Genomic DNA, 23,247 nt, shown 5'->3' with positions numbered 1-23,247 from the left:
AAGAAACCAGTTATAGATTCTCCCTGTTCATAACTGGTTGTCCAAACCTCAGAGGTACTACACACAAACTCACATACATAGACTTAATGTATTCAGTAAAAAATAATAATAATACTAAAAAATAATACAGGTCAAACTCCTGCTCCTGCTATGCAGATTCCATGCTATAGTGGAGATGATTAAACCCGAATGTCCTGACAGCATGATCTCACTGAAGGGGCTTGATTATGTGGATGTGTCGGCGTTGACTAAACGGAACTACAAATCTCCTTCTTCAGCTACAGTGAGTGCCAATACAATGCCAAAGTAGTGCCAAACCCCACTATAGTCTATAGTAATTCCACCAACTTCTTAGGAATACACAAATCAATACAATACCTACAAATTCCATCCATGCTACTAATTGGCATTATATAGTATGAATAAGTCAAGCTCTAACTGGTTTCTTTTATGTTTTAAACCATACTAATTCCACCAACTTCTTAGGAATACACAAATCAATACAATACCTACAAATTCCATCCATGCTACTAATTGGCATTATATAGTATGAATAAGTCAAGCTATCCTGTTAGGATGTCTTGCAAGGTACTTCACGGCTGATTGTGCTCACGGCTTTAGGTGGCTCTGCTGTGCCCTGTAGGATGTACAGCATGCCCGAACGATCGGGGAAAGAGAAAAACATGGAGCCCTAGACCAAACATAAAAGCACATTCACACTCAGCATTTTACATTCAGCTCCATGAAAATGGAGGTCTTTGTTAAAGGAGAATGTTCTATATTTTTGATAGTTTCTCATGTACTCTTCTGTCTGTACAAGTAAAACTAACTGATATCCTAATTAGATAACATCACAAATTGTCTGAAGTAGAGTTCAAAGACAATTCAGAGAGAACTGACATTAAAAGACATAGCTGGTAATTCCCTTTCAGAATTAAATTCTATGTTCCTTAGAGGAGTGGTTAAAAATGTTAATTAAACTGTCAAACAGGGATTCCAGGATTGTCCATGTTCCGTCAGGTTACTCAAGCTAAACCAACTGATCTCTGGTAGAGAGAGATTTAGCAGGTGCTTTTTACCATCCGTGGTCATGGCCATGGGCTTATAGGTGATCTTGTAGGCTTTATTTTGCTGGTATGGCTCTATGACGAGGGAAAGTAAAGCACTCCAATATTCACCCTCAATCACAGGCTTCAGGCACCAGTGCTGGTTAGTATTATTAGACAGAGTCACAAACTGAGTGCACTGACTACGGACCTGACACACAAAATTCAGCACCTGTAGAGGGGGAAAAGAGAGAGTATATACATATAGGTCACAGATCAATAAAAGACAATTAATACCTATGATAATCACACAGAGACAATGTTTTACCTGATTGGCTACTGGGAGAACAATGCAGGAGCCAGCAAGGGTGAGGGTTACAGGCTTGCCCCCCTCTATAGAGCAAAAAAGGTTATCATAGTACAGCTCCTGCTTGACCTCATCAGGAGCAAAGGTCACCACCAAAGGCATCTCCATTCCTGGGCAAATGTAACCTTCAGCATGGCAGATACTGAAGTCTGGAGCAAAAGCCTTTGCAACCTACTTGAACCTGATACAAAAATACACACAAGGTCTTTAAAAAGTTATGCAAAGTAAGAATCCAAAATTCTTGATTTGCCAGAGAATAGTAATTACCGCAAAAGAAAAAAAAAAAAAAAAAGATATATAAACCACAACAATACATAAAATATGTGTACAAGAGAAAAACTTATTAGAATGTTTATGATTAGAGTGTACTTAATTATCAAATCAGGTAAATGATTACATCTGTAAAGAGAGAACTTTATTGAATATAATCATATGATGGTAAAACAAACTATTATTTAATAATGTATTCATGGACATTGTGAACAGTAAAAAAAAAAAAAAGAACAGAGAATGAAGAGTAGCACTTATTTCATTTTCTACAGTGGGAGTGTCAGCTTGAAGAACTATTTTTCTTCTTCCTCTTAATCACAATCACAAAATAATCACAAAATTCAGCATTGTCATTCATAAATTGTGCCGTTGCTGTCTTTCCTACTCCCAACAAATGTCTGTTGAGTAGAATCTCGAACTTTGCAAAAGGGTTTATTACCTGATGTGGCATGTTAAATGAAGTAAAATGCTGAACCATGTATTAATGTCGCCTTTCAGGATTGGAGTCTGACTTCCCTGCTCAAGAACATATCATGCACATGATGGTCGATATGAATATGTGTATGTATATATGCACCTAGCCCCAATGTCTCCTATATTTTGCAGCATAATAGGACGTGTGGCTTTGCAACGCTGGGCCACAGCTCCAAAGGACAAGTAGTTCTGGTCCAGTGTGACCTCCACACCCTGGCAGCAGCCTTTCAGTACCAGTAGGGGGCGTATGGTGCCCAAACACTTCAGCTGCACCTCCTCACTGAACGGGGCCATGCGTCACTGAGGGCCGAAGAGCACCTCCACCACACACTTTCCCCCTCCACCCTTCAGCGTCACCTTCCTACTTGGATTCACTGACAGGACCTGAAGAACATACATACACATTCTAGAGTGGGATAGATCATTTGCATAATTGGATTGTGTGTGTGTGTGTGTGTGTGTGTGTGTGTGTGTCCATTGTTAAATTAGTTTAATTATTAAAATAGTTAGTGAATAATATGCTTTAATATCAATGAACAACTGAAGATATCAATTAATCTTCAGTTGTTCATTGATATTAAAGCATATTATTCATTAACTATTGTGACTTACTGTGAACTACAATGAAATGAATAGGACAGGTATGAAATGAAGGAATATACTGTAAGTCAGACAGGTCAGGTCTGTGTGTCTATGTGTCCTACCTTAGAGTTCAGTAGAGTCTGTGCAGAGGGTGTGAAGAGGAGAGAGAAGGTCAAGGAAGACAGACTGTTGTTTATCAGAGGTATGAGCTTCTTGCTCCTCTGGCCCACCTGTAGAGTTCCAAGCTTCACAATCTTTAATTTTGGATCCTCTACGTCAATCTAGGAAAACCAGACCCTGATGAGAATATTATCTAAAATTATGTAAACAGATCAGAAATGCTTGATGTCATGCAGGCCACTGACAGTGCATTGTAAATTTTCTCTTTCTCACCTTCATCTCAATTCCTTGCCCCATGATCTCCACTACCTGCATGGAACACTTGTTTATCTCAAAGACCACCTTTTCATGGTAAGGCATTGCTTCTCGTGGGTAGAACATGAAAGGCACCTCCATGCTACCAACAGTATGGAGCTATGGTATGATATCAGGTATGAAGCTCACTTCCAGAAAAGGAGTGTTGGAGAATAAACAGTCCACACTATAATAGATGAAGTGGAAACATATAATTAAAAATATTTTTAAAAACACAAAAAATTAATGAGTTACAGTTTATGCATGATGACCCCACCATTTACCTGATTCCTCTTTCGCCTTTGTTGCTGATAAGCAGTGTGCATGTGGCAGGCACCATGCCAGCAGAGTAAATGAAGGTCTTTCCAAAGTTGTACTTGAGGAAAGAAAACTCCAGACCCAGGCTGGTGGCAGAACCCAGCGGACGGCAACGGAAAACAGAGCCGTCCTTTACCTACAGAGTAGAATCAAAAGCAAGAATCGTAAAACATTGCAAACTCACTAAACATGAATATACAAAAATGAAATACAAAAAAAGATGTAAAAAATAAATAAATAAATAAATAAATAAAAATAAAAGACAAAGAGGAAAAAAGAAACAGGATGCCTTGATTAAGAAGCCCATATGTTTGAGGTCACACTACTTCAGGGGTAAGAAGCTGAGGTTGCATCAATTATGTTCTCCCACTAGCACCACAGCTGTTGTGGACTCCACCTGCAGGTGGCAGTGCAGCTTTTCAGGCCCTTTTATCTCATACTGCATATCCACATTGAACCTCCCTGGGTTGGACACCACAAAGGCACAAGTGGACTTATTACTCAGCTCCACCTATCCAAAAGAAAAGAATGAAACAAAGATACACATTTGTATTAACTTCTTCCTCAAACAATCTAAGTCTAATGAACATATAAGATAAACTGATAAAAGAATGTATATATATATATATATATATATATATATATATATATATATATATATATATATATATATAATTGCACAGTTTTCTCCCTGATCAATTTACATAATAGTTAGGACATTTTATTAAAATTAGATCATTTACTGAAATGTACAAAATGTTGTATATAAAATATACATGAAATAAACACGAGGGAGACCTAGTATGAGTAATATGTAATCTTATTGAGAATTCACTGGGCTGAACGGATGTTCACCTAAGACACAACACACAGATAAGCAAGGCGCAGGGGGATAACAATACATGTATTTGATTAAGTGCGGCAGGCCTCAGAGCGTAGGTGGACGGTCAACTAAGAGACACACACACACACACACACACACACAGAGGCCTATGCCACCACGCACACACATACAGAAGGAAAACAGAACATTATAAGGATAATAAAAGGAGTATTAAGATATTATAAGGGTAATAATGATATTATGAAGTATGGAGTACAGAAAAGGGGGTAAAACACTTGCAAGCAGTATAACCAGATATAAAACAGCAATATAGAGCAAATATGAAAGAAAAAGCATTATAAAACAGAAATACAGAAAAATGTGAAAGAAACTTACTCATAATGCACTTGAAGGTGTGGAGGATTCTTGTCTCACGAGGAAAAGTCAGGAGTAACACAGATGAAGGGGCGGACCCCGTGAGACCAAGGTCTCTCCGAAATGTTGAGTCTCGTACCTATTGGTATTATGGGAAGGCTCTTTCGAAAACCTAATGGTGTTCGGGGAGGGCTCTTTCTAAAACATAATGGTATTGTGGGAGGGCTCTTTCTAAAACACATTGGTGTCTGGGTCATCCTGACCGTAAGAAAACTGTATAAATAGAAGAGCTTCAGCTCTGGTTTTTTAGATCGCATTTTGGGACGTCTCAAACTGTGTGGATCTCGTGTGGTGGAACGGAACGAATAAACCTGGACCCTTGCTTCTTCTCACTCACAGCTGGTGTCTTATTTTTCTTTCTCCAATTGAATATGTGAGTATCTGTTTCTATGTTAAGTGTCTTCAGGTAATAGGCGAAATTTGAGCCAGCATTTGGCACCCCAGATGGGACTGGGCTAAGACCCGTACGTCTGTAATCTCTCCCGTGGGACTTCACTCTCTAAGGCAACAGATAGGCCGTGTAGGAAAAAGGCACTGCAGAGGCCTGTTATTTCAAAGCTCTGTCTTAGTGATCTGTTGTCACGAGTGGGAAGCCCCAGGGTGGGAAGAAAGACTAAGTTGGTCTCCAAAAGAACCTTGAGTGAGTGAGAAAAGGTAAGAGAAGTGTGAACCAATATGTGATTGTATAAGGGTTATGTATAAGGTGTATAAGACTGTGTAATGAAATTGTATATGTCATGTGTGAGTGAAAGTCCTGCAATACCGCTGGTGAAAGATTCCAGGGCTGCAATAGAGGCAGGTGGAAATGAGGCCTCAAACCCCAGATACCGGCCACTCGAGGTGGCGGCTGCTTTGGTGGAGGACCCCTAATACCGCTGGTGAAAGATTCCAGGGCTGGATAGAGAGGGGTTAAATCCTGGGCCCAGGTCCGGGTCACGCAACTCAGGGAAAGTACCCATCAAGAGAAGAGTGCCCGGTGTGTGAATGTGTATTAACAAATGTGTGTGTGATAATATAAATAGGTGTAACAGTGTGTGAATATGATATGGTGTGAGAGCTTGCAGGCGTGTGTGATAAGCTCTGAAAATTAGTTTTGGAGACCAGTAAGAATGTTGTATTAATTAGTGCTCTGAACATGAGCTCCGTACATAAGGAGTTATGTGTGTTTGATAAGCTCTGAAAAATAGTTTTGGAGACGAATGTGAATGTTGCCTTTAATCTATATGAATATAAGCTTCATACATAAGGAGTTGGTGTGTGTGATAAACTCCAAAAATTAGTTTTGGAGATAAGTGTGAGTGAGTGTGTGTTCTTTTCTGTGCAGGCCTGCTTCTGTGTGAAAGAAAAAAGGTGTGTGTGATCTTCAGATTGAGATGGGTAAAACAGAACTTTGTGAGATATTTCTGCTTTTTCATTGAATGTTTGAATCTGGTACAGACTTTGGGGTGTGAGTCCGGTGGGACTGTTTGTATTTTAATAATTACTTTGGTATCAATAACTGCTGTAGGAATGTTTTAAAAATTGGGGAGCAGTCAAGAACATTGTAAATATTTTAGACATCTGCCTGATTGCCCGTTGTGTAAATCAGAACTTCTAGACCTGTAATATATTAAAACATATTCCCAGATTGTGTGATCCAGGGAAAAAGGAAGGCTGAAGGTGGAAAAAAGTGTGCATTTTCAGGCCCCAGAAGCCATTGTTGAGAAATGAGTGAGTCAGACGCTCGAAATGTGGAGGAGAAAGTCCATTTGGACCTTTCATTTATATTCCATGAATTAAGTGATAATAAAGGGTTTCTCTTTTATGACGTGTGAGCAGAGAGATAAAAAGGAATAGTTTTCTGTAGGCCTAAAAGGAGGTCTTAGCCCAGATTGTAGAGTACATGGTTTGGTTTGTCATTCACACATACAGCCTTATAATCTCAATAGCTCAATTAGTCAGTAGTCAGCTTGCTCTTTTAGCAGCCTTTGGACTGTGGATAGTTCTATGAGAGATAAAAAAGTAGTCGACACGGAGTGTTTCTTTTTTGTCTATATTGCTCATTCCATTCAGTGCCTTGTCTATAAATCCTGCAGAGATGTTAGGTATAATATTTGTAGTATTTTAGTAATTATTGTTATACAACTTGAAGTTAGTAAGGTAAAAAAAAAAATTGGGTTCACAATTATGGTAATTAAGTACATAACACTTAAATTCCTTTTAAATAATGTGGAAAAACTAGCTGGAACAACATGATTTTTATGAGTAATCAAGTTAAAAACTTGTGTTTATTATACAGATTATTAAATGAGTTTTAATTGAAAATACATTTGATTGTAGAGGAAAAGGTGATTTCTCCAACTCAGTGTAGTTCGTTAGTTGAAATTAATTTAAAGTTGTCATAACGCAAAATGATTGGTGTTTTGCAAAACTGTCTGTGTAGTTTGCCTAAGAGAGTGTTATGTGTGTTTATTGTTTGTTTAGTATTATGGTGTTACTGTGCGTGTTGTGTTCCAAGTTATAGGGGAGGGTCTCCATCCGGCTCGGCTCCTCAGTCTCCTGGCATGACACCAGGAGACTGGATTGAGACTGTGTTGGGCGGATTGTATACAGTTCCTTATTTAGATTGTGTACACGGCTGGTCAGAAGCATGCGCGCCAGAGCTCCAAATCATTCTTTTAATTTTAATTTGAATTCCGTGTGTTTCCCTGTTTGGAAACTGAATGAAAGTGTTTTAAATTCCATGATGACGTTCATCTGAACACAGAGCGCGTGAGAGAGGGAGAGAGCGTGTGCGAGAGATTTTTTTTCCTTTTTACAATCCTTTAGTTATCAAACTTCACACTACACATTAAAGTCAAGGTGACTCAATATATAAATAAATATTTAAACATATTTCTGTAAAAGTTAAAATCAATCAGTATTCTTGATTTTATCAGTCCGGAGAGAACTTTTATGGCAGTTTATCTTTTGTGCCACGTTGTTTCTTCTGCTCAGGCATATCGACATTTTTGCCTGACCAACAATAAAATTGATCAACTAACACTTGAACCTGTTCCTTGTGAGTGATGTACTTAATAACTTAATACCAAAGATGAAAAAACTGAAAAGTAAATCAGACCCAAGGTTACAGTCTCTGCCTGACTCTCTGTGGCCAAATCACAAGGACCGAAGTGGGACATGTGCAATGTGTTCCTTATCAGGCTAAGTCACATTCCCCCTGTTGAGTTAATGTTGAGCCTAAACATTTGTTTTTAGAGAGTACTGACAACCTTCACAGCCATATTAGACCTGTAGTCCAGCAGTGTAGTGAGTGCGATTTGTTTGGAATGGGTTGAGTTTTGGATAGATCAAGCTAAATAAAACGCTCAATACCCATGGGTAATAATGTTTGATGTTTTTGTATTATTTAAAATTTTATGCTGAACATAATCCAAAATTATGTATGATTAAAGATTTAGTATAATTAGCTTGAACTGAACAATTTAAGTGATATATGTGCACACACACTAATCATAGGTCCAAATATTGCTAAAGTTGGCTTAGTGCTAAGCTGAGTCAAATGAACTGACTCACTAAAAAGAGCTGGAATAACCATAAACTAATTTGTGTATCTTTGATTCCTATACGTGTACGTGTCTATACATTTTTATGTGACCTGATGTCATGCCAACTGGTCTCACGATTGCAATGAACTCAAAAGCTAAATAAATAAATAAATAAATAAATAAATAATAACAATACTGATAATAATAATAATAATAATAATGTAACTCCTGTTCTACTAAGTCAAGCAGTGTAAGTGTGAGTTCTTTTGACGTGTGGTATTCATGTTGCACAATGATGAATAATTGCTGCATATATCTCTTTAAATGCTGCTTATGTCCAGTGATGAATAATTAGTACAATTTGATGGTTGTCACGAGTCGCGACGGAGCAGAGATAGGACGGATGCAAGTACAGGATGAACAGTTGTTTATTTGAAAGAGAGACAGGTAGACAAATCCAAAACGTAATCCACAAACATGCAACAGGTCAGGCGATTGGCAAACAGGCATACACGGGGCAAGGCAGGAATCTAGGTCGTGGTCTCGGAAAACAGGGTCTGTAAAGAAAACGAGAAACGAACTATGACGAGGGACTGGAAGCGGATAATCCAGCGCAGACTAGACTAGACTAGACTAGACTAGACTAGACTAGACTAGACTAGACTAGACTAGACTAGACTAGACTAGACTAGACTAGACTAGACTAGACTAGACTAGACTAGACTAGACTAGACTATTAATCTTCCGCGTCGTGTGCTCGGAGGTGCGCGGTATATATGCGGACATAATCAGCGTCTAAACTGCTAGCAGCTGAGAGCAATACAGACCCACGTGAAATCCCAGCCAATGACAGAACAGGGAGGAGACATGACAGAAACATAAACAAAACACACGTGTCCAGATGTCATTACGGTCAACAACGGAAAAGCAGGTGCTCGCGCATTCGCGCTTAGAGCACGCTGCTTCAAGGGGGAATCATGACAATGGTAATAGTAGTCTGCACTTATTTTCAAACTTTCTGTAAGGTGTTTTATGTCTATTACAGATGTGTTACCTGAGTCCTTCACATTAGAATAAGATGGTGAATAGTTAATGCTGAATTCGGGTTTTGCATGGAGTACGAGTATCTGGAGTAGGCAGCGTTGCATAAAGGTTTCTTTTGCTGACATGTCGTGCTTATGTGGCTCTCACTGCAGTGAGTTTGTGAGTTAGTTTAATTACAGTGTCTTTGCAACAGTGTAGTTTGAAGTGATTTGTTTCTTTTCTGAACCTTAGATTGGTGAATAGAATAAAGTAGTCTGAATATACAAATATATATATATATATATATATATATATATATATATATATATATATATATATATATATACGGTGTGCTATGGATATGTCATATGGAATGGAGCATATACTGCACAATCTGTGAGAGAATTGAAAGTCTTTATACTGTAGCTGTGACTGAGCTGTGAACTGGATGCAGGTGTGTGAGATCTGGGAATTGCAGTCCATGGCAGCCATGTTTGTGGACCGCAGTGCAGGATGGGAAATGTAGTCTGTGACATGAGTATACTTAACACTACCTCAAATACAAATACAGTTTAAATGAAATGGATACATTTATAGAGGGAATCTTATGCCTTTCACAAATGGGCACTCAGCAAAGGAAACAAATGGGTGTTAAATTGAAACAAAGCTCACAGATGATACATTTTATGTTATACTAAGCTAAAGACATTTATGCATTACTCCTAATTAGATATATTTACAATAAAGTGAACAAAATTAAAGGTGTCATGTATGAAGGGTCTGAGTGATATTTTGAGTGTGGTACAGTTGTAAAGGGACAGAGGGTGCATGCATGTCTACGATTTAAACTAAACACTATTGTTGTACACATAAAAACAAATTCACTAGGTTGTTTTGAATAAAAATTAGTGGGATAAAAGAGACTAGAGAACTGTAAATACATGTCTAGATCTCAACTCAACCTCATCTACTGTATTGTTAGTTCTGTATTATTGGGATTATCACTCGTTAACACAGATGGGATATTAACATGTTAGGTTAGTGTACATCACAAATAGTCCTAGACTAAAGGAGTTTTGTTTTTAATTCACCAGAAGGATATTGAAAGGAACTCAGGAAGGGATATGAATGAATCTTTGCCAATTGGGGTTGTATTTTTAAAGACAGCAGACTGGAGCTATGTGACGGATTGGCTGGACGTGAGAGTGGAGGACCCCTTTGTGAGAGGTGTTGTCCCTTCGACTGGATAAGTTGAGATTACTTCATAAGGCTTTCATACTTGATAAGGCTTTCTAAAATTTTTGATAGGACACAGAGCTTTGGGATTGGACTATAATGATCTAATATAGTGGGATTTCCCTCATTTAATAAAGGAACAACAAGATAAGTTAATGGAGATGAAATAATATCAGCTGCTAAATTCAAAAATACAGATTCCACACAAACAGGGCCTTGTGATTTGTTTATATCGAACAATTTGAGTGCTCTGTAAACATCAGAAGTCTTAATACGTTAAAAACTGAACTCCTCATTTTGAATGGTTTTTGAATGGCTTTCTGCATTATTAAAATCAGTGTACAGTAAATCATTGATAAGTATTCACCGTTTTTAATAGGCCTTGATCTGATGCATAAATTGAACATTTAATGATGGGTTTTGCAGTTGTGTGTTCCCAGTTGTCTGTCTCCAGTTTCCAAATTGGACAGTGATGGTGGCATCCCTCATCCTGAACTCACTAACATACCTGGCACATTATGGGCTACATAAGGTTGAAGCACGGCAAGTAACATGTACACTGTATTAAGCTAAAGTGTAGTATATTCATCCTGTGTCCTGTAAACAATATTCTCCATCCTCAGAAAAGGATGAAGGGACATGCCCACTTAGTCTAGCATTATTACAGCAAGCTGTGATAACAACTGTGATAAGTTCTGCAATACAACACACCCAGTAACCAATGGTTAAGGCTGGAAGAGGATGGCATTTTACCCAAAATTTGCAAAATCAATGAACTAGTCATCCCAGTAGCTCCATTACTGCCAGATGTCCCTACTGTAACCTATTCCATTCCATGTGATAATTAATTTTTCTGTTGTTGAACTGTGCTCAGCTCTTTTTCCAGTGTGCCTGCATGTGAGAGCTCAAGGCTGTTACTCCCCTTAACATTCCTAGATCAGTAGTACACCTGGGAGCATCTCCCTCAGGGGCTGTGGACCCCCCTGCGGTTTACTCCTCTGTGGTCAGAGACTCCCTTGCACGGTCCCAAGGCCGACAGGACATGATTGGGGTCATCCTCCGCCCCATAAAGCACAACAAATGTTAAGCTTCCTGGACATTATCAAGTATGGTCTACAGTGGATCACTGATCACTCTCTTCATGACAAAATCCTGAGATCTGGGTGTTCTAAGGAAAAGCCTAACTTTGAATGGACTTATGCTCTGCACCTGTACTATGGCTGGCAAACTACAACAAAGACTTTTTCTTATATGTGACTGAGAGAGGGGGCGCGGCTGAGGGGGTCCCGGCTCAGGAGTGTGGGGCGCTTGCAGGTGTTTAGTTTATTTATTGAAAACATTGGATTTGGTGGCACAAGGATTGCCAGCACGTTTGTGTGCCATGGCTGGAGCTGCTCTCATAGTGCAGATCACTGGGAAAATTGCTCTCTCACACATTGATCTTACACTCATCACACCAGGTCATTTCTATTTTGAAAGAACAGGATATGAGGTTATTCTATGTGCCACCCAAAAGTTAACTATTAAACCTAGTAGTGTGCCTAATACACCAACTGTAGTGTTGTATTGCCTAATTAATTCTGTGGAGCCAGTCACTGAGAACACTCACGATTGCCTAGCCGAAATTCATATTTCCTCGAGCCTAAGTTTGAACTTTTTAGACGTTCCATCTGAAAGATTTTGTGTCTGAAATTTCACAAACATTATGAGCACCCTGCTGTGCCCTATTGGCTGAATTAGAAACTATCACTGCTGGCCCAAATTTAGCCTATTACCCAAAGACACTTAAAATTCAACATAGAAGCAAATACTCACATCTGTAAACCCAGTTGGAGATAGAAAAAAAGACACCAGCCATGAGTGAGAAGAAGCAAGGGTCCAGATTTATTGGTTCTGTTCCACCACACGAGATCCACACCGATGAGAATTCTCAGAAGTGATCTGACACCTGGAGCTCAAGCTCCAGTATCTATACTGTATTTACACAGTAGATAACCAATATATTTTAGAAAGACTATGATATCAATACCAATAGGGTTAAAAAAGAGCTCATCTGCATTACCATGATGTTTAAAAAGAGGCTTATCAAATTTACCATTATGTTTTGAAAGAGGACTTTCTGACTACCATTATGTTTTGAAAGAGGACTTTCTGACTATCATTATGTTTTGAAAGAGGACTTTCTGACTACCATTATGTTTTGAAAGAGGACTTTCTGACTACCATTAGGATTGAAAGTGGGAGAGAGAGAAAACAATTATAGAGAGACCTTAGTCTCATGTTGTTATCTCATAATGTTATGTCTGTGCGTTGGGGCCTTTGTGTGTTATGTCTGCACGCCTGCCCTTGACTGTACGAGAGTGTGTGTTTCTCAGCCTGCCCTCCTCAGCTCTTATATTTCTCTGTGACTAATAAACCATAGTGTGTTACTCTTAAAGATCTTAAAGTGTGAATCCAACCAGTCCTGTGAATTTTCAATAAAATTACATATTACTCATACTAGGTCTCCCTCCTGTTTATTTCATGTCATTTTTATCCACAACACTGGTTAAGGGTAGAATTGCTAATATATATAGATAAATACTGACTCTGCTTATGCCCATGGATTGTGTCGTCTGTTTGGAGTTGTTTGAATGCAATGCGGTTTTAGAAAAAGCGTTGGAACGCCACTTACCGAGCAAATAGTTTAACTGAATTCTGATTGTACCTAATGCACTTCTCACTGCATGAATGTCAGATGCCCATGGTTTTAACCAGTGCGTGAGGGGGAAGGTAGGGGAAAGATAAAACAGCTAGATGAATGATCTCTGTACTTACAGGCAATGTTGGATGATAATCTGAGTGTGAAATTTGTGCTCAAAACAATGTCAGAAAGGGAAGATCAGTATCAATAGGGCACATGCCAGAAAGGCCGTTTAAGCGCTTGGTGATAGACAGGTTTAGCAGATGGAGGGAGGCAGTGCCATCAGAAGACTGCTGGAACAGTGATTAAATTTTTTCTTTGACCAGAGAGGTAGTTCCTAGATCTGGCATACCATCTCAAGTTTAACGCAATTTATGCTGACACTAAACATATTTCGGTAGATGCTCTACCTCTTGCACTAATGACCTATCGCATGCAGACTAACAGAAATATGTATCTAACAATGCATGAAATGCTTATGGGTCGACCCATGTCTGTGTCTGTTCCTTATGAAAGACTGCCACTGGAGTAATTGCAGATGGAACCAAGAGCATATATGAGATAACTAACTGTTATGTATGAAGCTGTCTATTCACAGGAACAGAGCTGGGTGCATTGTTATGGGTGAGGCGTTACCGCCTCAACGGGGGGTGGTGTTCACCCAGAGATGGGAGACCAGGAGCAGCGAGAGAATGGCTGAAGCAGCAGCAGCTGACTACAAGAACATGCGACCCCCGATCCCCGAGGATGCTCGAGGATCCTCCGATGAGGAGGTGGCGGGGAACACGTGAAGGTCCTGTACGAAGCTGTCAATGGGGGGTCCAGCCCCGCCGAGGACAAGGTCGCCAGATTGAAAACGGGCTGGGGCCCAGAGGTCGCCAGGTTGACCTCGGGCTGGAGCTCCGAGGTCGCCAAGTTGACTTCGGGCGGGAGCTCCAGAGCTGAGACCTCCCTGTAGGTCTCAAGCTGGAGCTCTGAGGTCACCAGGTTGACCTCAGGCGGGGACCCAGAGGTTGCCAGGTTGACCTCGGGCTGGAGCTCCGGAGCAAAGACCTCCCTGTAGGTTTCAAGCTGGAGCTCGGAGGTCACCAGGTTGACCTCAGGCGGGAGCTCCAAGGTTGCCAAGTTGACCTCGGGCTGGAGCTCTGGAGCTGAGACCTCACCGTAGGTCTCAAGCTGGAGCTCTGAGGTCACCAGGTTGACCTCAGGTGGGAGCTCCGAGGTCGCCAAGTTGACCTCGGGCTGGAGCTCCGGAGCGGAGACCTCCCCATAGGTCTCAAGCTGGAGCTCTGAGGTCGCCAGGTTGACCTCAGGCAGGTGCTCTGAGGTCGCCAGGTTGACCTCAGGCGGGAGCTCCGAGGTTGCAAAGTTGACCTCGGGCTGAGACCCCGAGGTCGCCAAGTTGACCTCGGGCTGAATCTCTGCACGGGCTTTCTGGTGTAGTCATTTATGCTCCCCCCAGCTGCTCTTGAAGCATTCCTTTGAGCAGAAGAATGCTTCCTGGAGACCCAGTTTCTTGCATGTAGGGCATTGTAGCTGAGTCTCTTTCCAGCAGCCCTCAGACATGCATCTCGATGTCCTCTCCACCACGTCGACCGGAACCTGAAGGGAAGCTGCGGATTTTACCCGGTCCAGCCACGCATAATAGAGGTGGAATGGCTGGTTCTCTTTGTTCGTCACCTCGATTCCCCTCTCCAGTACATCCAGGCTGTTTAGTTGCCCTGGCTGCGAGAACTCCTTCAGAAAAAGTGCCGTAAACTGGGTGACGTCGTAGAGGGCACTGGACACTGAACGGGCCAGCTGCTCTGCCCAATCCCGGGCCGGGCCATAAAACCGGGATACTAGGAACCCCAGCCACTGTTTCTTGGTAGGCTTGGGGGGCGCCAGGCTGGCAAAGTACACCTGGCTGTGAAAAAGGAACAGCAGCGGGTGGCTCTCCCACCCATACATCTCCGGTGGGAGTTCGGCGGCTGTCCTCTGAGGAAACTAGATGGATAAGAAACGGGGCCAGTTATCCGAGTACTTCCCGTCATGGCGCTCTCCTGCTACTTCCATGGTGAGCGGCGCGATATTCTGTTACGTTACAAGACTGGGACAGGAAGTAAGCGCAGGAGTAAAGTCTTTATTTACACTCTAAAGTGACTAGTGTTGTCTCAAATTTAGCCTATTACCCAAAAACATTTAAAATTCAACTTAGAAGCCAATACTCACATCTACCTCTGAGCCTAGTTGGAGATAGAAAAAAACACCAGCCGTGAGTGAGAAGAAGCAAGGGTCCAGCTTTATTGTTCCGTTCCACCACACGAGATCCACACCGATGATAATTCTCAGAAGTGATCCCAATACCCTGAGCTTAAGCTCCAGTATTTATACTGTATTTACACACTAAATAACCCAGATGTTTCAAGAAGACTATGATCTCACTACCAATAGGGTTAAAAAAGAGCTCATTTACCTTACTCTTATGTTCCAGAAAAGGGCTATTTCACTTACACATAGAATTGAAACCAGGGGTTTTAATTTACACATAAAATCAGAACCCAGGCATTTCTAATAACCCAGAAAATAAAAACCCAGAGTTTCTAGTTACTCAGAGGATCAGAAACTTCATTTTTCAGTTACCCAGAGGATCAGAAACTTCATTTTTCAGTTACCCAGAGGATCAGAAACTTAATTTTTCAGTTACCTAGGGCATCAGAAACTTCGTTTTTCATTTACCTAGGGTATCAGAAACTTCGTTTTTCATTTACCCAGAGAATAGAAAGTGGAGAAGACTAAGCAATCTAATGGGACCTTGGTCTTATTGTTATCTCGAGGGGGGGCAGTTTGACCCAGCCACCCTTATAACTGGCTCCTCACGGTTCTCCTAAAATCAAGGCCTTACCTGCGAGACAAGATTTTTAATCTACAAGAATCTTCACTCTTCACCATCTGAATCATGAGTAAGTTATATTTTCCTGTATTCCTAGTTTATATTTTATTTTCATATTTGCTCTATATCTCTTAATATATATATACTGCTTGAAAAACCGGTGTACTGTATTTCCCACTTCTTAATACCATTATATTACCCTTCTACTGTCCCACATATCCTTTTATTCTGTTTTTTATAAAGAGTATGTATATGTATTATTATTACTATGCGATATTACCATTATAATATCCTTTTTATTATTCTTATAAAGTTATAATAGTATGTGTGTTATGTCTACTTGCCCGCCCTTGTCTGTACGAGAGTGTGTGGGTATGTGTGTGTGTGTGTGTGTGGTAGCACTCTTCAGCTCGTATACTTATACTTCTTTTTGACTTTTTGACTCTACCAACCATAGTGTATTACTCATTACTCTTAAAGATCTTTAAATGTTTTTCCAATTTATCCACATCTGACTAATACCGCTTCTGTATGTCTAGATGCCCGTCGTCAGTCCCTCCTCTCCCCGTTACTGGACCTGGATCTGGATCTGGATCTCGATCTGGACACTCATTACCAGCTTGTGCATCTCACTGCTGATATCATGGTGCTACTCAACTACCTTCGCAGCACCCCCCCCAGGAATGGAAATGCGGGGTTCCCCCCTCCCCTTCGATACAGAATCAGCCCCGTGCACGTGCGTATTGACGCCTCTGCACAGTCAGAACCCTCCTCCAGCTTCCAGTCCGAGGATGATGTCGTTTTCTCTGATCCGGGCCCCGACCATTCGTCCCTCTTCTCACCTACCAGTCCACCCAACTCTCAGTGGTCTTCTCACTTCACCTTTGCTGAACTCCCCATGTCCCCAGGACGCACCCCATTCTCTTCCCCCTCTCGCTCGCCTCCAGACTACGCACCCACCCGTCCTGTGAATTACCAATAAAATTACTTTTTATTCACACTAAGTCTCCCTCATGTTTATTTCATGTCATTTTTATCCACAACACTAGTACAGGAAACGGGAAAACGGGGTCAAAACAGAAACAAGATTTGAGGCATGAAAAACAAAACTTAGAACAAGACTATGGAACAATACAGCGTAGCACAATAATCCATCAACCTGTTTTACACCTGTACTCATCTTGCGTTTAGTTATGGCATGAAACAAGAAACTATAAATGAAAACCATCTAACTAAGGCTATGGCACGAAGCCAGAACAAATCATGGAACCACTACCATTTAACACATTTACACAGATACACATTAACTAGAACTGAGGCGTGATACTTGAAATCAAAGCAGGGCATAGAAACATGACGGCATAGCGCGTTACACATCTAACTTCATTACTTCGAATACTCGTTTAACTATGGCATGCAACTATCGTTTAACTATGACATGAAACTCTCGTTTAACTGTGACATGAAACTCTCGTTTAACTGTGACATGAAACTCTCGTTTAACTATGACATGAAACTCTTGTTTAACTATGACATGAAACTAGGAACAAGAAACTAGACAGGACATGGAAACTTTACCGCGTGACACCATTACACCTATCGGCCTCTAATAACCCGTGTCCTGCGCAGCAACGCGAGGGGTTTAAATAACCAGTCACAATTACCTTAACTGCTGACAGCTGGTAACACTTGAAAACACACCCTCGCACCTCTGCCAATAACTGAACAGGGCGGGGACAGAACAGAAACCAAAACAAGTGCACATGTCCGTTGTAAACAAAGTCCTATTGTCCATGTGCACTTCAAGCACGTGCTTGAAGCTGTCCAGCTGTCCGTGCACGTCGTCGCTGCAGTGCCATCTGCCGGCAAGATTGTGACAGTTGGTCTTCTTCATTCACGACATACACAATTTTATGGACCTTACGACCTACATGTGTACACATTCATGCATGATATTCAATATGAAAATTAGCTATAGTTACTTATGGATTTACTATGATACTACCACAGTTTTACTCAGGTACCCATGTGGTAACCATAACCAGTATGTGTTATCATGCTTTTATTACAGTGCTTTACAGTAAATATTTTTATTACATATTTAAAAATGATGCTGCCACAGTTTTACTATGGCATTTTATTGTAACTATGGTACTTGGTGGTTTTAGTGTGGCACCATATATTGACTGTCTTATGATACTACAATAGGTTGCCATATGGTTAAAAAAGTGTTTGATTATGAACAAATGAACCATGCTATTGTAAGAGAAAGTTTGAACCTCCTTTGGATTTACCAGGTAGAACCTCATTTAGCAACAATACATTCTATAAAATGTTTTCTGAAGCTGCTGAACAAAATGTTTTGATTTTTAGACCATTTCTCACTACATGAGTGTTTCAGTTTAGGGCAGGGTATAACTGCCAGTGTAAAAGTTATTAAATCTATGCCTAGATTAAGATGAGCATGATCAATGTACGCCACTGGATCTTTCGCTATGCCCACCAGCAGTAAGGGCACAGAGAGAACTTGTGCTCTGGGATTAAGAAAGTCCAGAAAGATTCCACAAAATTCAGCTCTTGGGTGTGATATTTAAATGAGACCTGAGGCAGTCGATTTTTTTCAAGGTTAATATAAAAAGTATTAAATGCAGGCTAATTTAAACATATCCAGAAGCATTGTACATACAAGCATCTACTGAATATAATATGCAGTTATTTAATATATTTTACCTCCATTTTCTTGCCAGGTTGAATGAAGTCCTTTGGTGTAAGGCAGGTGAAGGGTTTAAGCTCAGAGTCTTCACATCTCCACAACAATGAGTATTGCTTGTTGGTGGGATTTACAACACTGAAGGTCCTGCAGAATCAATATGCAAATTATCAACACAATTACTATAACAAAATATCAATTAAGATCACATGATACATAAAACTGATTTATATAACTGATCACCTGCAGATAGATGTGCCGACCCCTGTGGATGTGAATTCTATAACTTTGGTCTTGGGATCCATGATGGCCCTGGGTGTGGACCCCTGGGGGGCAGGGAGCTCAAGATTCTGTCTGTTATCAGTGAGGTATCCTGAGCCTTCCAGGTGGAAATGGCAGTAAGGCATCATACTGCATCCGTTCACTGCTATCACAGGACTCTGTTTGTCCTTCAGATTGGGAATGCTGCCAACAAGTCAGTATAGATGGTGTTAAATGCAACTTGATCTCAGGGCTACTACCAGTACTGGACTGTTAATCAGAAATGGAAAGACACACTATATATCACATATTCACAGTGCCAGATGATCTCTACTAATGCCTTAATAGCAATGAGCCTAATTTATTGAGCTGGACATGAACAGAATTATTTGTAAATCACTTGTATAGGCATTTACACAAGAAATTTGGTATTCATGAAAATCCCATAAATTTATAAAAACTTCATATTCTACTCCTGCTCCTGAGTGTGTGTAAATTTACAAATATGGAGACAAACTAATGTAAATCTTGACTTGATCGACTTCAAATTATATAATTTGCATGGATTATTGCACTTTAATTTATGGAATATACTGTAAAGTTTAAAATGTGCCAGCTCTTCGAATGTTGACAACCGTGACATTGTTTAGTACGTGCATTTGTTATGTTTGTTATGTCTCCTCCCTGTTCTGTCATTGGCTGTTGTTCGAGCATGTATCTAGATTGGTGTCAGCCGTCAGAACTTAACGTTGATTATGTTTGCTTATATACCACGCACCTCCCAGCACACGGCGCGGAGTATTAGATACGATACATTAGATATAGTCATAGTCATAGTCCATGTTAGGTTCCTTGTTAGAGTTAGTTAGGTTAAACTTTAGATTTAGTCCATGCTGGTTTTTCCTCTTCCAGTTCTTAGTACGTGTTTATGTTTCTTGTTTTGTTTCTTGACCCTGTTTTCCGTGACCGCGACCTTGATTCCTACTTTGCCCCATTTATGCCTGTTTGCCGATCGCCTGACCTTTTGCATGTTTTTGGATTACGTTTTTGGATTACGATTTGGATTTATCTGCCTGTCTCTCTCTTAAATAAAACTGTTAAACTGCACTTGCATCCGTACTAATCTCCCTTACGTCTCGGGACGTGACAATTTAGCAGATGCCCTTATCCAGAGTAACTTACAGATGTGCTTTGGAGTCTCCATCAAAAACACATCCGCCTGCTAGTTGACCACTTCTATTTTTCAGCCTTTACAAGATTGTTTGTTTCACAATCCCAGCTGTCTGAGCACTCAATTTTGATTTTTGAGCAATTTTATGGAGTTTGATTTTTGAGCAATTTTCAGATTTGGATTTTTGAGCACTTTTTATGGAGTTTTTCTCATCACTAAATGCAAATGAGCTGTGTCAGGAATGCACTTTGTATGTTATGGTCGATCAACATATGCACGCCAATATTAAGAAGATCAGTTTCCCAAAATGTTTTTTAGGGGAAAAAAGGTTAGTGTTACGCCACGGCCAGCAGATGGCACTGCGGCACGGCTTCTGACTGGTCACGTGACTGTTTTGTTTTCATTCGCTTCCCGCTTGGACACTGAATTAAGTTTGATCATGTCTCTGATTTGCCCCAGGTGTCCATGTTTTGGTTTGATTATGTTTGATATTTAAACCCCTCGTGTGACTGCGCACTTCATGCAGTATTATAGTTGGGATAGTTTGTACCAAACGGCTGATGTGGTTCCCGTTTATGTTTGATTACGATAGTGAATGCGTTAGCATGCTAAGCGGTCTGGTTTCATGCTCTGCTCTAATTTCAAGCCACGATACCAGTTTCTTGTTTTCGTGGTGAAGACCGCGTTTCCTGTGTTTGTTTGTCGACTGTTAATAAAGACTTTGACCTGCACCTGCATCCGCCTCAAGTCCCGATTCGTAACAGAATATTGCGCCCATAATGCGAAAGCAGCAGGTCGCCATGAGCGCCACCGAAGCAGCCGAGTTTGAGGCGTGGCGTCGTTCGTTCTGGGAACAGAGCAAACAGCTCACCGAGGAACTTGCTCGGCTCGATTGCCTTATAATGCAACAAGAGCTGCTGCAGAAAGCCGGCCCATGCGCCACGTTGCCACCCGCGCAAGTTCCCACGCCCCCGCTGCCGGAGAGCTACGCCGCGCTACGAAGCCAGCAAAGCTACTTGAACTCCTGGAGCTTCCCACTGCAGGGGAATTGCACCATGTAGCCCAGAACTTTTTTTAGGGGGGGGGCAATGGGGACAGCGGCGCTCCAGCCAGAGGCCTACGGCGAGGTCTCGGCTGTGGAGCTCCCCCCGGAGGTCAACCCGGTGACCTTAATGAGTCATTAAGCAAATTAGTTTTCTCAAAGGTAGCAAATTTCCATCAATAATAAGCAAATATCTAACATAGAAAATGCTGATGGTTTGTGATTACATATATTGATTTCTGTGCTAGTGTTAGATGCAGACTCAACAGTTACCTCCATGATTAAAGCAAAGAGTCTTTCCAAAGGTCTCCATCATAACCTGCCAGGAGTACTCAAGCTCCACAGTGCCTTTGTTGTCCATCTGCATTCGGGAGGCACCACATGAGATACATATATTATAACATATTTGATCATTTTATCATTTACATATTTAATTATTTAAATTCAAGTATTAAATTCCCCCAAATTTTACACACACACACACACATATATATATATATATATATATATATATACATACATACATATACATACATATATATATATATATATGTATGTATATATATATATATATGTATGTATATATATATATATATATGTATATATATATATATATGTATATATATATATATATATATATATATATATATATATATATATATATGTATATATATGTATGCATGTATATATATGTATGTATGTATATATGTATATATATGTGTATATATGTGTATATATATGTGTATATATATGTATATGTATATATATATATATGTATATATATATGTATATATATATATGTATGTATGTATATGTATGTATGTATGTATGTATGTATATATATGGCTTAGTGGTTAGCACGTTTGCCTCAGGTTCTGGGGTTCGAGTCCCGCCGGGGCCATGTGTGTGCGGAGTTTGCATGTTCTCCCCATGCTGCGGGGGTTTCCTCTGGGTACTCCGGTTTCCTCTCCCAGTTCAAAGACATGCATGGTGGGCTGATTGGCATGTCTAAAGTGTCCGTATGAATGGGTGTGTGAGTGTGTATGTGATTGTGCCCTGCTGATGGACTGGCACCCTGTCCAGGGTGTACCCCGCCTTGTGCCCGATGCTCCCTGGGATAGGCTCCAGGTTCCCTGTGACCCTGAAAAGGAGTAAGCGGTAGAAGAAGGATGGATGGATATATATATATATATATATATATATATATATATATATATATATATATATATATATATATATGTATATATATATATATATACACACACACTATATATATATACTAGCATTAAAGGGCCAGTACACCGTTGAAAGTATTAAATGAAGATGAGTTGAAAAAGGTATATATATTGCACAGAACAATATTTGTAGAGTAGTATATTTCATATGTAGTTAATGTTAATATGAGTTAATATCATTAAAAAAAGTTATATATATATATATATATATATATATCACCATTATCAATTTGATGTTCAATGATACAGAAGAAATGCTTTTGTTTGTGGTGAATGAATGTGAGCCTAACAGGATTCTGTTAATATGAATTAATAACACTCAATAAGTTAAGAAATCTTACTTTAATTTTCAAAATTAATTAAATGTGTTAATGTTAATTTGAGTAATGTGTTTTCTGTTTATGAGACCAGTTACTGTGAAACAACTTGTTGAAATGGATAGAATAAAGTTTTTATTTGCTTTCATTTCAGAGTTGTGGAATTAATTATTATTCATTTAAAAGAAGGCATGAAAGGCAGAACTATCGGTATCGGTTATTGGTATCGGCTGAGAACACACACACACACACACACACACAAACACACATTTTATATATATATATATATACATATATATATATGTAGATAGATAGATAGATACAGTATCTCACAAAAGTGAACACACCCCTCACATTTTTGTAAATATTTGATTATATCTTTTCATGTGACAACACTGAAGAAATGACACTTTGCTACAATGTAAAGTAGTGAGTCTACAG

The 23,247-nt window shown here is 40.0% G+C and overlaps 2 protein-coding genes across 3 annotated transcripts; both read right to left on the bottom strand.

Moving 5' to 3' along the window:
• Positions 1-970: 970 nt before the first annotated feature.
• Positions 971-3,976, bottom strand: LOC128606236 (hydrocephalus-inducing protein-like). Its single transcript, XM_053622273.1, has 3 exons — positions 3,133-3,976; positions 2,862-3,020; positions 971-2,541 (listed from the first exon to the last, which is right to left on the bottom strand). The coding sequence occupies exons 1-3, from the start codon at positions 3,253-3,255 to the stop codon at positions 2,455-2,457; spliced, it is 369 nt and encodes a 122-aa protein (XP_053478248.1). The 5' UTR covers positions 3,256-3,976; the 3' UTR covers positions 971-2,454.
• A 13,105-nt stretch (positions 3,977-17,081) lies between these two features.
• Positions 17,082-21,193, bottom strand: LOC128606825 (hydrocephalus-inducing protein homolog). 2 transcript variants are annotated; one of them, XM_053623279.1, is made up of 4 exons: positions 20,945-21,193; positions 19,024-19,245; positions 18,801-18,927; positions 17,891-17,997 (listed from the first exon to the last, which is right to left on the bottom strand). In XM_053623279.1, exons 2-4 carry the CDS (start codon positions 19,188-19,190, stop codon positions 17,965-17,967), a joined length of 327 nt encoding a protein of 108 aa, XP_053479254.1. In that variant the 5' UTR covers positions 19,191-19,245; positions 20,945-21,193; the 3' UTR covers positions 17,891-17,964. The 2 variants fall into 2 exon arrangements, with proteins under 2 accessions (XP_053479253.1, XP_053479254.1); XM_053623278.1 differs by lacking the exon at positions 20,945-21,193 and having other exon boundaries at positions 17,082-17,929; positions 19,024-19,326.
• Positions 21,194-23,247: the final 2,054 nt, after the last annotated feature.

The sequence above is a fragment of the Ictalurus furcatus genome, chromosome 4 (genome assembly GCF_023375685.1).
Source record: "Ictalurus furcatus strain D&B chromosome 4, Billie_1.0, whole genome shotgun sequence".
Taxonomy (NCBI): domain Eukaryota; kingdom Metazoa; phylum Chordata; class Actinopteri; order Siluriformes; family Ictaluridae; genus Ictalurus; species Ictalurus furcatus.
This window is presented reverse-complemented; position numbering and strand designations above follow the sequence as displayed.

Excerpts from the sequence above, each read along its gene's own strand:
- LOC128606236 (XM_053622273.1), bottom strand. The coding sequence starts at position 3,255 with ATGGAGGTGCCTTTCATGTTCTACCCACGAGAAGCAATGCCTTACCAT. Across the intron at positions 3,021-3,132 it reads GGCAAGGAATTGAGATGAAG|ATTGACGTAGAGGATCCAAA; the intron begins GTGAGAAAGAGA and ends TGGTTTTCCTAG. Across the intron at positions 2,542-2,861 it reads AGACTCTACTGAACTCTAAG|GTCCTGTCAGTGAATCCAAG; the intron begins GTAGGACACATA and ends TATGTTCTTCAG.
- LOC128606825 (XM_053623278.1), bottom strand. The coding sequence starts at position 19,190 with ATGATGCCTTACTGCCATTTCCACCTGGAAGGCTCAGGATACCTCACT. Across the intron at positions 18,928-19,023 it reads GTCGGCACATCTATCTGCAG|GACCTTCAGTGTTGTAAATC; the intron begins GTGATCAGTTAT and ends TTGATTCTGCAG. Across the intron at positions 17,930-18,800 it reads AACCTGGCAAGAAAATGGAG|ATGGCACTGCAGCGACGACG; the intron begins GTAAAATATATT and ends TCTTGCCGGCAG.